Here is a 15,125-nt window from a genome sequence, read left to right as displayed (position 1 = left end):
AATGTATTGACTATACTGTCAATGTAAGGCCATCGGGGTCATGAGTGCTACACTGCAGGTGAAATAATGGTTGATTATGGGCACAATGAGACTAAAACAGCAATGAGCCTATCTGGAAATACTATGAGGATCTAGGTTAGGGCTATGGTTTAAATGTGTTGTTGTGGGGACCTCGAGTACATCATTGTCCATTCTAAACCTGATGTCATTGATTTTGACTTTTTAATTGAAATGAATTTAATCAAAGCGCACATACAGATTCACATTGCTCCTCTATCCTGTGCTAGAGCAAAACAGTCAAAGTCTATCATTTCCAATACAAGCACTGAATAACATATTCAATTCTATCACACAAAATAGTATCCAGTACAAATGAATGAAGGACAACCTTCAAGTACATCAATAGGTAAACTGCTATGAAAATATATATATTTTTTTGAGTGAGCAAATTGTTTGATGCAGCACAGCACACAGCCTGCTATTTAAAAAAATCGAATAATGTGTAAGTCCCATGAGGACATCGAAGCCATTGCTTGGAGCATTTCATCTAGTGAAGGTCATAGAAAAGTGTTGCAACCAATGGCTTTCGCAGTACATGCAACACTAGATGTATTTTCAAGTATCGATCCACGTTGACTTTATCAACTGATTGTTCCTATTAAAACAGCAAAACACTTAATAATAAACACAAACGGAACACATTTCCTTTTAAACCTGCCTGAATATATTTATTAAACACAAACAGACATCCTCAAGCCACAAGAAGGAGAAAATACAAGATACTACACATTTTGCACACAGGTACATAAGGAGGCCCAAAACAAATATGGCTATGTGCATAATTCTGCATAACTGATCATGCAACACATTCCTACGTAGTCTTGAAAAGGACACTTTCAGTTTCATACCATTTCATATATTTTATTCTGTTCATTTTGCATAGATTTGGCTGTCCCACATCTCACTTGCTACATTTCTTCAAGGCGATGGGATACATGGGTTTATGCTCTGGTTGGAAGACTGGAACATACTCATGAATGGCTCATGATAAAAATAAAAAACGCAGACATGGCTTGAACATTACTTGGTACTCCCACCGGTTCTCGTCGGGATGTCCTTCTGAAGCATCTGCAGCGTCTGCCTGACGCCCTTCTCCACCCTGCGAAAGTGCATCTTTTTCCAGAAGCTTGGTGCCTGCTTCCTACCCCACTCCAGGTCTCGGAGGAAGATCTGCAGCTGTTCCCTGACGCGTTCGCGCTCCCAGGACGAGGCGTTCTTACTGATGACGCTCAGAATGGGGTGCCAGTCCTCCGATATGTTTGAGCCCTCGGTGACTGAGGCCAGCACCTTCACGCGCCGCCCCGTGCCGCCTTGATCCGGCGGGACTCCTCGCACGTACAAGGACTGCTTCCCCACATTGCTGAGAGGATTCAGGTACAAGCTGTGGAACACAATGGAATAGATTTATACACAACCTACATATAGACACATTCAAACGCCACTTCATACAAAGACAATGGATAATAAGTGCATGATGAAAAGAAAATAGCCTAAATAAAAGTATTAAAGAAACCATAGTGGTCGAGTCATGCAAGTTCATTTTTTGTGTGTATATAGGAGTCTGCAACTGTTGGCCCACGAGCTAAATCTGGCCCCCACAGAACAATTTATTGCCCCGCCTAACCCCATATACTGTAATTCCAGGACATGTGGGTACGGTGCTGCTTAGCTTACTGCACAGTGTGGATGCTGGGGTGCTCTCTGCAGGCGTCCACCAGGGTCAGAGCAGCGTTGTCCCCGATGTTGTTGTAGGCCACGTTGACCTCCTGCAGGCCCGTGTGATGGTTGAGCCTCTCGGCCAGCTCGCAGGCCCCCTTATCGCCCATGCCCGTGTGCATCAGGGACAGCTGTCTGAGAGACTGGTTCCCTAGCAGGGCGTCCAGCAGACAGCGAGCCCCGGACTCTAACAGCGGATTATCACACAGGCTACAGAGGGACAGTCACAGGGCACTGTATCAGCATTCAGACTGGACAAGTGAAGGCTGGTTGAAGCAGCATATCTGTTAGTTCGACATTAGACCAACCCTCATTTGGATCTGTTATTTGAAGTGTAAAGTGAGCAAATTCTCAAATGAGAGAAATTGTCCCTTTCTGACCAAAGCAAATAAATATGGCAATATTTACTGATAAAGTATTAGTTATCATACTTAAGGTAAGTGGTAAATTCCTTTGAGTTAAGTTTTATTATTACCAATACCTACCTTTTGAGCCATAGAAAAGGCAATAAGGTCATAAGCTTGGTAAAGAGTCAGCGTCTTACTGTAGAGATCTAATAGTACTGTTGGGGTCAAGTAGTAGATCTCGCAGGAGAATGCAGGACTCAGGACCCAGGCTATTAAACTGGAGACTGAAGACAACGGAGAAAGAAAAAAAGCATACACAGCTATCACAAACACACGCCCACACACATGCGTTAGCCTGCAATCCACGAACCTCAGGTACTGTCAATAGAACGACTATTAAATACAAAGAAACAAACATTGAACACAGATTACACTCCTTTAAAACTTGTGAACTCCAGATTAAAAAGACATTGAACACAGATTAAACTCCATTTTGCAGTTCTTAATGAAGTAACACCATGCTTTTTAAAAATTTTACAACCACAACCAAAAAGCCGTCCAGACTGAATAACCTGATAACACTAAAATAGATAAAGGATATATTATGGGTAATAAAGTCTCCCTTTACTACCAATGCGCCTTCCTTTAATAGCATGAGAATACCCTGTTCTCAATGCCCAAGTCAAACAAGCAAGTCAAACATATTTAGGCTATAATGTCAAACCTACCATGAATAAACCCATGAATGTCACTGGATGGATCAAGTTAGGGACCTGATATGTCACTTGACAGTTAATGATTTTAAGGCCTCCCTCGCAAACACTAACTAGCAATAAAAGCCAAAAGGGCGAATATTCCTGCATGTTTGGACATCTCTCAGTAAATAGAGAATTTGGAGTGTTAAGGCTTTGTGGTCCACTTAGATTTACCACCTGTATTCTGAAAATTATAACAATTTAATGAGGTGAACAGAGGGTATATGTAACGTAGTCGGTAAAAATACACTAGTAATATGACCTTTTTACTGTGGTAAGTAGTGACTGTTACCATGGAAATATACAAGAGGTCAATCTTGTGAGTTGGTGAGAACTTTGTAAAAAAAATTATAAATAAATCCTAACACAAAAAAGTTTACTTGACTAAAGGCCCAGAGTTCAAACCTTCTCTCACTTGAGGTTGTGCGTGTGGCGGAAGGCGGGCCACAGCATGGTCAGCAGGTCGTTGGTCAGGTGACAGGAAGAAAGGTCCAGCTCCTCCAGGTGGTACCTCGTGGGTGCGCAGGCCAGCACAGAGCTCAGGACAAAGCATTTGAGGGGCGTCATACGCACGGTGGACAGCTTGATGCTGCGGATGGAGAGCAGGACCTCTGCCGTGAGCCGGGGATTCTGGAACTCGTAGAGGAGCACCAGCAGGTCCATGAGCTCCTCGGGGGGCTGCCACTTCACGATCTCTGCCGCCAAGTGCCTCTTGAGGGTCCGTGTGATCTGAGCCACCGTGGTGCTCTTGATGCTGCAGCCCAGCTGCTCCAGCAGAACCCGGTTCTCGTAGTGAAGCAGGCCGCCCATGAAGATGGGGTAGAGCTCGAAGGCCCGGCTGTCCAGGCGCTCCTGAGGCTGGGGGCCATGAACTCCCAGCAGGCTCTGCTCCACTTGGTCCAGCACGTCCTCGTTGAAGCTGTCCTCGCTGCGGAACATCTCTGCCGCCATGGTGCGGGCGATGCGGCCCTTGCTGCGGCTGCTGATCTTTTCAAACAGGCTGGGAAAGAGCTTGAGCAGGTTGAAAACAGCAAAGACCCTGAGGGGGATGAACTTGGAGATGATGCTGATGAGCGTGTTGACATCTTCACCCACTTGACCGATGACCACGGTCACCTCTTTGCTCAGTTTCTCCAGAGCCGTCTTGTTCTCGCCGAGGACGACGTACAGGGCAGCCAGGTACTCTTGCATGGCGGGAATGGCAAACACGTAGCGCTTCTCCTTTTCATCAAGCTCTGACCTTTTGGTCTCGACGCAGGGCACCAGGAAGAAGTCGAGGACGTCAGTGCGGAACACGGCCAGCTGACGCAGTTCCTCATCTGTTTTGGTCTTACCCCCCACAAACTGTTCCAGTTCCTCCTCGGAGAAGGAAGTGCGCTTTTTGGAGACTCCGTCAAAGGCCAGTTTGCCCACAGTGCGGACTACATAGAGCATCAATGAGTTCTGGTCATCTGGAGAAGATACAGCCCCACCCATGTCCAGCACCTCCCCTCCAAAGTTGAGTCTCAGAAAGCTGGTATAGATACCAGTTAGCGTACGTATGGGTGCCTGGGCGTCGGTGAAATGTAAAAAGTGGAGTATGGCACAAGTCAGCCAGCAATAGGAAGGTAAAAAGCAGGCGGCCGCCAACTGGCTCTCCCTCTGTAGGTTGAGGTAAAGCAGCTCGATGAGGGACTGGGCCTCCTGGTTTCTCGGCTTCTCTCCAATCTGTTGCAGCAGTCGGCTTGTGAAGTATGCTCGCTGGCGATCTGGGTCATTAAAGCCATATATCTGTGCGTAGCGTTTCACATACTTTGTAGGGATGTGGTCAAGGGCAGACAACCTTGTGGTGACCAAAATACTGGCCTAAAAGAAAAATTGAGTTAAATTATCAATACATGTACATTACTAAAAATGTTTCATCACAACTTGCTGGGGTTGGAAATAGACATACTGAACCTGATTGAAGTTGATAACCTTGAATGGTAACATACTGTATTTTTCTGTTTGATTTTATAGCAGCATCTGCATTGCTTAAACAGCACTTTCCTTTCCACACAGCACATTTTACTGTATGCAACTGACTAAATGTAGGTTGTGGGCCAATACCTCAGGCAGCAGGTACTTCCTGAGCAGGTTCACCACCACTGCCCCGGAGGGGAGGGCCTCGTCTGGGTTGCTGCACAGCTCTGTGGAGCTAATGCGGAAGTCCAGTTTCATCTTCTCCATGCCGTTAAACAGAAACAGCACATCCTTGGCCTGGTCGTTCTCTCCACTCAGCATGGGGATCTTTTTCAGGTGCAGGTATTTCCTGCTGACGAGGTCTCTCAGAGATGTGGACTTGGATAACTGGGAGAGGTCCTCGCAGGAGAAGGGCACCAGTAGTTTGAACTGGGTCAAAGTGAGCCCGGCACACCAGTCTAGAACCAGCTTCCGCACCACTGTGCTCTTCCCTGTCCCGACCGCCCCGTACAGCAGCACGTTAAGGCCCCGCTCCCTGCCTCCTTGCTGAGTGGGCTCAAAGAGCTGCTCCATGGTGACCGAGGCACTCTGGGGGACCTGGGATGGCTTGAGGAGAGGGGTGATTAAGGGCCCTTTCCTATCTTCTGGCTTCCTCTCCAGGATGAGCGGCTCCACGTGCATGGTCTCGGGGGTGAAGTAGCCCCCGAACTGCTTCTCTTCCTGAGGTAGGTGGCTGAACCATAAGGTCAACTTCTTCTTGTGGATCTCAATGGGATCTGTGAAGGAAAGGACCAGTATTTAAACACAGCAATGAACGAACACATTCTCTTGAATTATCAACAGCACCAAGATTACTGAAATACCTATGCCAAAACCTCTCGTTGAAGTATTAGTATGGCCACACATTACCTACAGTAGGATTAACTATCTTATAATCTACGTAAACACCCTATAACAGATAAGTAAGTACAAAACAGTAAGGAACATGCAGTTCTGAAACACTTACCACTTTGCCCTTGCTTTTTGTTGCTTTTTAATACTTGTCTGTTTATTGCATACTTATTTTCCTTATAGTTCCTAATACATAGCGGGGACCTACACAACAGATGGTGTGAATTACGAGGACCAGACTTCAACCTTACGTGATGGGACATATGTACAGACTCAGTTTACCTGTTTGATTATGGACTAGACTGGAGCAAAAAAATCTTGAATGAAATCCACTGGCTGAATAGGAGGAGGATTTCAACCTCCTCCATAGTTCTCCTGGAAGCCTCAGCTGTCTGTGGGGGTGGACACAGAGAGGCTCACTCAACAACACTGACTATTTCTCTACATACGTGTCACAACAGGTAGCAAGTCTCCAGGACACACACACACACACAATACTGATCGAGCACTAAGACTAGCACTTTTTAGTCCAGTATTAGGCTTAATCTGTGTCTGGGAAACTGCCCCTATGTGTTGTCTGTCTACACTGTATGTAGGGGTGGAACTGTAAAATGTCAATGTCTGGGTAATGAGCAGTTGGTTTGGTGTTTCTGTCAAATGTGCACGTCTGTGGAAGAGAATGTTGACTCACCTGTGACATGAGCTCATCTTCCTATAAGTGTGGACTCTGCTTGCGAGTCTGCTGAGATTCACATCTAAAGACAAACACAGTCACTACGCCATATAATTCTCAGTGGTTATAAGGAATACATAATACATACAGTATGCTGTAAATATTCCCTCCCTCAATTTATTACAATTGTTATACAGAGATAACAATACTGTTATGCTACACAGACAGTTTTTCTTACCTCTTTGTAAAATAGAGATGTTAGATTTGGAGAGGACATCATTGAGAGTGCCTCGCCATCTCCTCCTGAGGACCCCTGAGCCGATCCAACACTGCCACATCCTCCTAGTAGGCTTTCAACACTGTCAAAGGAAAGAAATCAGTAAATGAGCCAATAACTGTCTCTAATTCATTGTTTCCTTGTATGCACAACCAAATTAATCAAAGTAATTTATTCAGAAGAAAGCTTGAATGCATGACTCACTTGTTCCAACTAGTTTACATCTTGAGGAAACTTAAACAGTGCTTCCACTTCCTGATCCTAAGTCTTTGTTTCCCGTGGGTCTTGGTTTACTGTAGTTTAACGTGAACCTGCAATGCAACATGACACTCAACTTAGTGCAGTATATCATATCAATGACCTCAAAAGCACAAAGTCACCTAGTTAGTCAATTACACAGTAAGTGTTTTTGACATTGTCAACACTCTCTTAGTTACATCGAAGCGAAGTAAGTGTTAGTTCCCACTGGACACAGACGTCAATTCAACGTCCATTCCATGTTGGTTCAACGTAATTTCATCGAAATTATGTGGAAACTGTTGATTCAACCAATGTGTGCCCAGTAGGTTATCACTCGGATATTAGCATATTCACACAAATCTAATTTCACTAAAAAGCATTCATACACACATGCAGTAAAGGAAACACTATACCCATCCAACCCTATGAAAAGTTTGTCCCAGTCCCAATGCGTTTCCTCTGTGTTCTCTCAGGATCAGACATGTAGCTAATAGGCTAGACTGTGCTGCTCCACTTTCCAGCTGCTGGCTCTTGACTGGCCAAACAAGCTGAGTCATGACAGCAATAAGAGATCTGCACTCCTAGAGGAAATGTGAGAGAGAGGCCCGGAACATAGTCTTCTCCCAAACCACCACACCATTACCCCTGTCCAATCCCTACTCAGCACAGCTCATTTACACTGTGTAAGGCCCTCCCATTTTTCATTTATGCACCTATCCCTCTCCCACTCTCTTTGGTCCTCCCTCAATGCATGGAATCTCGGCCACTCCTAAGTTCAACACTTTTGGAACAATTTTGGAACATATGGGCAGTCTATCAGAGGCTTGTGGGAGGAGCTGACGGCTCATTGTAATGGCTGCAATGGAATTAATGGAACGGAATCAAACAAATGGAAACCACGTTTGACTCGGTTCCATTTATTCATTTCCAGCCATTACAATGAGCCCGTCTTCTTATAGCTCCTACCACCAGCCTCTTCTGCAGTCTGAGTCTATTAATGCACTGGTGTGCCCCATAAGACGTTTACATTATCTGTGTTAAAGGACAAGGTCACAGGGTTGTCATTTCAGCTAAAGCTAGGGTATGGAAAAGTGTCAAGTCAAGTCAAACAGCAGTGACCTAGCCAAAGCCATGCAATGTGCAGTGGCGTGTATTCATGGATGCAAGTGTCAAGGGGAGCCCGTTTGGATTTGGCTTCACACCAATCACATCAGAAGCCAAACGTCAATGCATCTCGTTGTGTTGTTGCGATCCAGTGGGTGGCTAGCTAAAATTGGCCCATTCCTAAATTAGCCATGGATGGAGAAAGGGATTTGGACTTAATTCTCCGCACTGGCTAATGATTATAATGTCGATTGCGATCCAACCACAAACGTATACATTGTGCCCCTGGCCTGCGATGATGGAAGTTCAACATGGAGCTAAATGTAATAGGCCTAGCACATTGTTGCCCATGAAAGGAAGTTAGGCTAGCGAGCAAGCATTTTAGCCTGGTAGCCTAGAACAGAAACTAAAAGCATATACTGTATGATAGAGTCATAGACCATTTAGGCAACATGAAAAGAGGAGGATGGCATTGCTGATTTATCTCAACAAGTGGGGTGAATCAAGATGTTTTTTTCCGAAAGGTTGCAAGTTCAAATCTCTGAGATGACAAGGTACAAATCTGTCATTCTGCCCCTGAACATGGCAGTTAACCCACTGTTCCTAGGCGGTCAGTGAAACTAAGAATTTGTTCTTAACTGACTTGCCTAGTTAAATAAAAGGTAAAATACATTTTTTTAAATAAACTGCGTCAGCAGCAGACATGACACCCTCTGTTATGGCATTGAAATGCCTGCTTAAACCTTACAAAAGCTCTTGAGGCTGTGAACAAGCGATTCGGTGGCATTCTCTCTGAGCCTCTTTACTGTGTCACCACCATGCTTGATGCTAGGTACAAGGACCGCTACTTCGATGTAGACAAGAAACAGGGTTTACGTGAAATGTTACATACACAGCTGGACAAGATGGAAAAGGACACAGTGACAGTGTGCACCGAGGAAGAGTGTCCATGGACAGACATAGCTGAAACTTCACGGCTTGACATGTATGATGAAATCCTGGTTGAGAATGAAACGACTGAACAAATGAACAACAAAACAGCTCAGCAAATAAGTGAAAGAAATGGGCTTTTATTGTGTTTTCTGGTAATGGGGGCATACGTAAATACAAACAAAAATAACTTTTGGTGTGGTGTGTGTAACCTTTATTTAACTAGGCAAGTCAGTTAAGAACAAATTCTTATTTACAATGACGGCCTACCCCGGCCAAACCAGAACGATGCTGGGCCAATTGTGCACTGCCCTATGAGAATCCCAATCACGGCCGGATGTGATACAGCCTGGATTCAAACCAGGGACTGTAGTGACGCTTCTGAACGGAGATTCAGTGACTTAGAGCGCTGCGTCCATGTGTGTGTTAACTATTGAACTGTACTAGAATGCTTAAAAGGACGCAAACATTTTAAATATCGTTACTGTTTTATTGCAAGGAAAATATTGAATATCGGTATCTGCCAAAAATGTCATATCAGTGCATCCCTAATGTTCTGTTATGTCATCTGTAGCCTAATAAACTGCATGGTTTTCAGAGTCATAGTGAGAGGAGGACCACACACCATATCAACACATTACTCCAAGTGAACTTTGATATGATGGTTATTATATCAATATTTGCACATAAAGGCGTTTCCACTTACATTTCTCGCATAATTAATTTTACAGACACAAAATGATCCCACCAAGCTGAAAGAACAAATTCTGTAGTATGGAAACTAACTGTTTCCATCACAGCTGCCATGTTTTTTAAAATCCTGTATGATTTACTCGCATAAAAACTGTGGATGGAAACGTGGTTACTGTTTCTTCTTGTCTCGCACCTAGGCTTATGTAAACACGGTGGCAAGGCATATGAACTAACAGGTTATAGTGGAACAACACAATTATCACAACACATCGGTTGTAATATGGATTCTTTTTTATGGTTTGGCTTCTGTATTTGCCTTTGAAATCGGGATTGGAATGGTGTGGCCATACCCAATTCGCCCACGACTGGCTCACGTGAACTACAATTTCGACGCTGCGTTAGAACGTTTAAAAACGTAAATAATCATGCTTGCAATACTACTTTCGACACATAATGGCCTTTATCTTTCATCAGCGAGAAAGAATCCTTTATATGAAAAACTGCTACAGTACGTGTTGCACCGATCCATACATGGGTGCCTCCATCCAACTACACTTCTGCACAGTGTTGTTAGATTCTCCTAACACCGAGATATCCTGCAATAATTGGGTGTTCTATACTTTTTTTAAATTCACTACTGAGCTGTATTCTAGCTCAGGTGGTCGCCTCCATCTTCAATCTGTTGTCTGTAAACAAGCGCTGTAACATGGACGGCCATGTGGGAACCCTAACCTTATGAAGGTGTGTATCAATTGAACCTTTTGTTTTTGAAAATTATATATGACAGACACGGTCCTTATGCTTCCAAAACCACATTAATGAGATCTGTGTTCATGTTCAGACCGAGGGTCGGGCTCTTAACAAAACTCCCCCGTATAGAAGACGCCTTCGTCCAATGACTCTTACATGCAATGTAATGTAATGGAACTGAGAGTCATGAACAAGGGCACAGGAACTATTGGAGAGACACTAAGTACAGTAGATAGAACTGCTTCAACGAGCAAAAACGTTAGGCTAAAATTCAGAATCGTAGGCTACTCCTCAGTTACGCAACAAAACTGTGCCATGCGCACTCCCAGCAATTCTGATTTGATACATTGTAGCAATGTGGGCAAGCGAAACAGGCTACGTTGTTGCTCAATGAAAGATATGTGCAATGGCGAAATACACATATTCCGTTGCATAAAAAGAGCTCAGTCGACTGGTAATAGTGACAGACAGCCCCAAAAACAATAATAATAATAATAAAAGACAGTGACAGACAGCCCTGACGACGGTGTCCTTGGAGAGAAAATGCTCCTAGTTAACATACATGCGTACAAAAATAAGTCACGAATTGAAGCGTAGCCATAGCCAAGTTTGAGGCATATAATTTTATTTTTAAAACTGTTACCAAAACTTTCATGACTGAGTCGACGACGTTTAATATTTAATTTTTTTAGCCATTAGATAGCCTAACGTATCCAGAGTTGCTAATGCTATCGCTTACCTCTCTTTTCAGAAGAAGTCAGTCATCAAAACATACTATATATATTTTGTTGACTCGGTCTAGTATCCGGAATGATTTGCGCGTTCTAAAATGCTCGTGCAGAAGAAGAAAATATGACCGCAATCATTTTCATGTGGCGCAAAGTAGACTAGACCGCTTCCTCAACTGAGCAGACTGTGTACAAATGGTGCTGTCAGTATGTAGCGCCTGATGCCCATTACCCTTGTGCGAGAAAGCATGGTGAAGCCTACTTTGGGTGACTGGCAGTTCTTTAACCCGAGGCTATAGTCAAGTCAAGGGTATTGCATCTAGGGGTGAAAAATGTATTCTACTATAAATCTCATTTCAACTTTATAATTAAACATAATACGTTTCATCTTTCTTATTAAAACTGTGAGTCTTGTAAACGAGTTAATGCCAACAAATCCAATAGGCCTACATGCAGTGGCGATTTTACTATGTAAATCTTGGTGGGGGAAACAAACAACATGTTTTTTAGATGCATGGCAGCAAAGCCACAACAAACGGTGCCAACAAACTGTTAGGGCCTACATAAAGCTGTCCCAACACCTTACCACTGCTGCACCTGGCTATCAGCAGAGCCTTGCCTGGCAGTGAAACAATTAATTCAGTCTCATATCTCTGCCTTTGAAAAAAACATAGCTAATATGGCTGACTTGCTTAAACAAATGTGGTTTCTACTGACAATTGAGGTTAACACACTATGCCATAAGGGTAGACAAGTGGATTCGAGGCAATCCGTAATTTTGATTAAGACAGTAATGAGCGAGCTAGGATGGACGCAGCCAATATACAGTTGAAGTCAGAAGTTTACATACACCTTAGACAAATACATTTAAACTCAGTTTTTTTCACAATTCCTGACATTTAATCCTAGTAAAGATTCCCTGTCTTAGGTCAGTTAGGATCACCAATTCATTTTAAGAATGTGAAATGTCAGAATAATAGTAGAGATAATGATTTATTTCAGCTTTTATTTCTTTCATCACATTCCCAGTGGGTCAGACGTTTACATACACTCAATTAGTATTTAGTAGCATGTACTTTAAATTGTTTAACTTCAGTCAAACGTTTCGGGTAGCCTTCCACAAGCTTCCCACAATAAGTTGCGTACATTTTGGCCCATTCCTCCAGACAGAGCTGGTGTAATGGAGTCAGGTTTGTAGGCCTCCTTGCTCGCATACGCTTTTTCAGTTCTGCCCACAAATGTTCTATAGGCTTGAGGTCAGGGCTTTGTGATGGCCACTCCAATACCTTGATTTCGTTGTCCTTAAGCCATTTTGCCACAACTTTGGAAGTATGCTTGGGGTCATTGTCCATTTGGAAGACCCATTTGCGACCAAGCTTTAACTTCCTGACTGATGTCTTGAGATGTTGCTTCAATATATCCACATCATTTTCCATCCTCGTGATGCCATCTATTTTGTGAAGTGCACCAGTCCCTCCTGCAGCAAAGCACCCCCACAACATGATGCTGCCACCCCCGTGCTTCACGGTTGGGATGGTGTTCTTTGGCTTGGAAGCCAATGGCTAAACAGTTCTATTTTTGTTTCATCAGACAAGAGGACATTTCTCCAAAAAGTACGATCTTTGTCCCCATGTGCAGTTGCAAACCATAGACTGGCTTTTTTATGGCGGTTTTGGAGCAGTGGCTTCTTCCTTGTTGAGCGGCCTTTCAGGTTGTCGATACAGGACCCGTTTTCCTGTGGATATACAGTGGGGCAAAAAAATATTTAATCAGCCACCAATTGTGCAAGTTCTGAAGCCATGGCATCCTTTTCTGGAATTTTCCAAGCTGTTTAAAGGCACAGTCAACTTAGTGTAAACTTCTGACCCACTGGAATTGTGATACAGTGAATTAAGTGAACAATTGTAAACAATAGTTGGAAAAATTACTTGTGTCATGCACAAAGTAAATGTCCTAACCGACTTGCCAAAACTATAGCTTGTTAACAAGAAATTTGGGAATGGTTGAAAAACGTGATTTAATGACCCGACTTCAACTGTAACTACTTGTTCAGCACTATTGCAATGTACAGCGACAGAATTCAGAACATGGGCTATTCTTACAGTATTCTCCCTGTACACCAAGTCAGAACTGTGGGATAAATAAAGGGGGATATAAGCAGACAATAAAAGCTCTTACAATATTTGATGATTACATTTCTCTAAAACAGGCTATAGGCTACATGTGCACCACCAAGCCAGAACATTATTACGGTGAGGCACATGGGCTGCTAACAGCTTACTACACAACATACACTTAGTATTACTTTCTTAGCTACTGTACACTTTTCTCCCTTGCATATTACATAATTAATGCAGCAGCAAACAATACATTTTTTGACTCAGCTTGTTGTGCTGTGCTCACTTGACCAGGAAGGTGGCGCAGTGTTCCTTCGTAGGCAAATTGTCATCAAAATTTGTCATCAAAGTCTGTCATTCTCTGGGTGTATGGTACTTTCAAGACAACTGGGAACTCGTAAAAAACAAGGTTGAATCATGATGACGTCAGTGATCTTCAAGTTTGGGGTCTAGGCTGTATTTCAAACACAGAAAATACACACCCTCCTCCACTTACCCTCGCCTTATGCCCTTGGGGGAATCCCCGCGGCAATCTTTGTCATCGTTCCAAAATGATTAGCAAAGCATGGGAAGTTAGCATCGTAAGTGCCTCAGCCCTCGTTTTTGATTGTGTTTGCGAGTGTACAATTATGTTCACTCGGGGGCCTGAAACGCCCATAATTCAATTTGCGATGATTAATGAGAATATGAGAATATTAATATGGAGAAGTCAACAAACAAGTGTAAGTAAAAACAATTGTAAATACGTTATATATTGTGTTACTAATGCACATGAAGGCTCAAACAAAGTATCATAAAAGTAATTATGTTTTTGTTTGGTTAACTTTTGGAAACATTAGCTTGCGCATACAACTTTCCCTGACATCACATTTATACATTGTAATTTTCAATGTTCCTGATATAGTCGGATGGCTGACATTCGATGTTTGGGGATGCATTCATTGTCTTCTAGCCAAGATATGAAATGCAATCATAATTGACTGTAGCTCATATAATGCACACGCAACAGCTACCAGTGGTTCCATGATGACTGAAAAGGGGCAAGAGCGGTTAATTTAAATGTAATTATTTCTTCCCTCGCCCTGCAAGTGTCAACTCGTCAGCCGTCATGATACATCATCAGAAGTGTCCACTTAATTTGAGGGCTGAGGGGAGAGTGTCCACTTAATTTGAGGGCTGAGGGGAGAGGGTGCGTCTTTTAAGTGTTTGGAATGCAGCCCTAGAAAGAGGCCTGAGTTCCCGACTTGCAATTCTGAGTTGGATGACCATTCAAAACGTGTTTTTTAGCCCGGCAGAAGTCATGCTGGATTGACAGCATGGCCAATGTTGAATGTTTATCCTTTTAAACTTGTAAAAGAGACCATTAAACCAAGACTTGGACCACACATCCACTCCACTGAATAGCGTGCTAGTGATTATTTTGCAATGCTTGCAGTTAGCCACTTATTCCGTCCAATTCACTTATTGTTGAATTTGCGATTTCCAACTTGTTGGGTAATGTTTATGGCCGATGAGCACCGATACATTTTAATCTATAATTTCTCTTAATTATTTACCTTCATATGACAAGGATTGAAAAGGATTTGCCAGTAGATTGTTGACTTGATTCATGATGATGACTGCTAGCTAAGATTTTTAGTCCAATCAGTCCAATCAAAGCTACTGTAGATATAACGTGATTTGATGTCATTTTATCTGTGGCCAATGACCTTGAGCCTTCTTGGATGGGCACTTCTAATGTAACTCTATGGCAGCACTCAAGTGGCTTGAATACACCTCTGAATCAGAGGTGCGGGGGGCTGCCTTAATCAACATCTTCAGCGCCCGGGAACAGTGGGTTAACTGCCTTGCTCAAGGGCAGAACGACAGAGTTTTACCTTGTCAGTTTGGGGATTCGATCCAG

General features: G+C 43.2%; 1 protein-coding gene across 6 annotated transcripts; it reads right to left on the bottom strand.

Moving 5' to 3' along the window:
• Positions 1-701: 701 nt before the first annotated feature.
• On the bottom strand, positions 702-14,439 carry nlrx1 (NLR family member X1). 6 transcript variants are annotated; one of them, XM_020507625.2, is made up of 10 exons: positions 13,719-14,439; positions 6,865-6,971; positions 6,622-6,742; positions 6,402-6,465; positions 5,993-6,102; positions 4,967-5,595; positions 3,294-4,723; positions 2,321-2,407; positions 1,735-1,986; positions 702-1,441 (listed from the first exon to the last, which is right to left on the bottom strand). In XM_020507625.2, the coding sequence occupies exons 3-10, from the start codon at positions 6,719-6,721 to the stop codon at positions 1,081-1,083; spliced, it is 3,033 nt and encodes a 1,010-aa protein (XP_020363214.1). In that variant the 5' UTR covers positions 6,722-6,742; positions 6,865-6,971; positions 13,719-14,439; the 3' UTR covers positions 702-1,080. The 6 variants fall into 6 exon arrangements, with proteins under 6 accessions (XP_020363214.1, XP_020363211.1, XP_031651987.1 ...); XM_020507622.2 differs by lacking the exon at positions 13,719-14,439 and adding an exon at positions 11,117-11,320; XM_031796127.1 differs by lacking the exon at positions 13,719-14,439 and adding an exon at positions 7,291-7,647.
• Between the last annotated feature and the right edge of the window lie 686 nt (positions 14,440-15,125).

The sequence above is a fragment of the Oncorhynchus kisutch genome, linkage group LG18 (assembly GCF_002021735.2).
Source record: "Oncorhynchus kisutch isolate 150728-3 linkage group LG18, Okis_V2, whole genome shotgun sequence".
NCBI classification, from domain to species: Eukaryota; Metazoa; Chordata; class Actinopteri; order Salmoniformes; family Salmonidae; genus Oncorhynchus; species Oncorhynchus kisutch.
The sequence above is the reverse complement of the archived record's forward strand: the minus strand, read 5'-3'. Positions and strand labels throughout refer to the sequence as shown.

Bases quoted from the DNA above. Each gene is read 5' to 3' on its own strand.
- nlrx1 (XM_020507625.2), bottom strand. From the start codon at position 6,721: ATGTGGCAGTGTTGGATCGGCTCAGGGGTCCTCAGGAGGAGATGGCGA. The intron at 4,724-4,966 runs GTATTGGCCCAC...TTTTTCTTTTAG, and splicing joins GGAAGTACCTGCTGCCTGAG to GCCAGTATTTTGGTCACCAC. The intron at 1,442-1,734 runs GTAAGCTAAGCA...TGTGTTCCACAG, and splicing joins CCCAGCATCCACACTGTGCA to CTTGTACCTGAATCCTCTCA.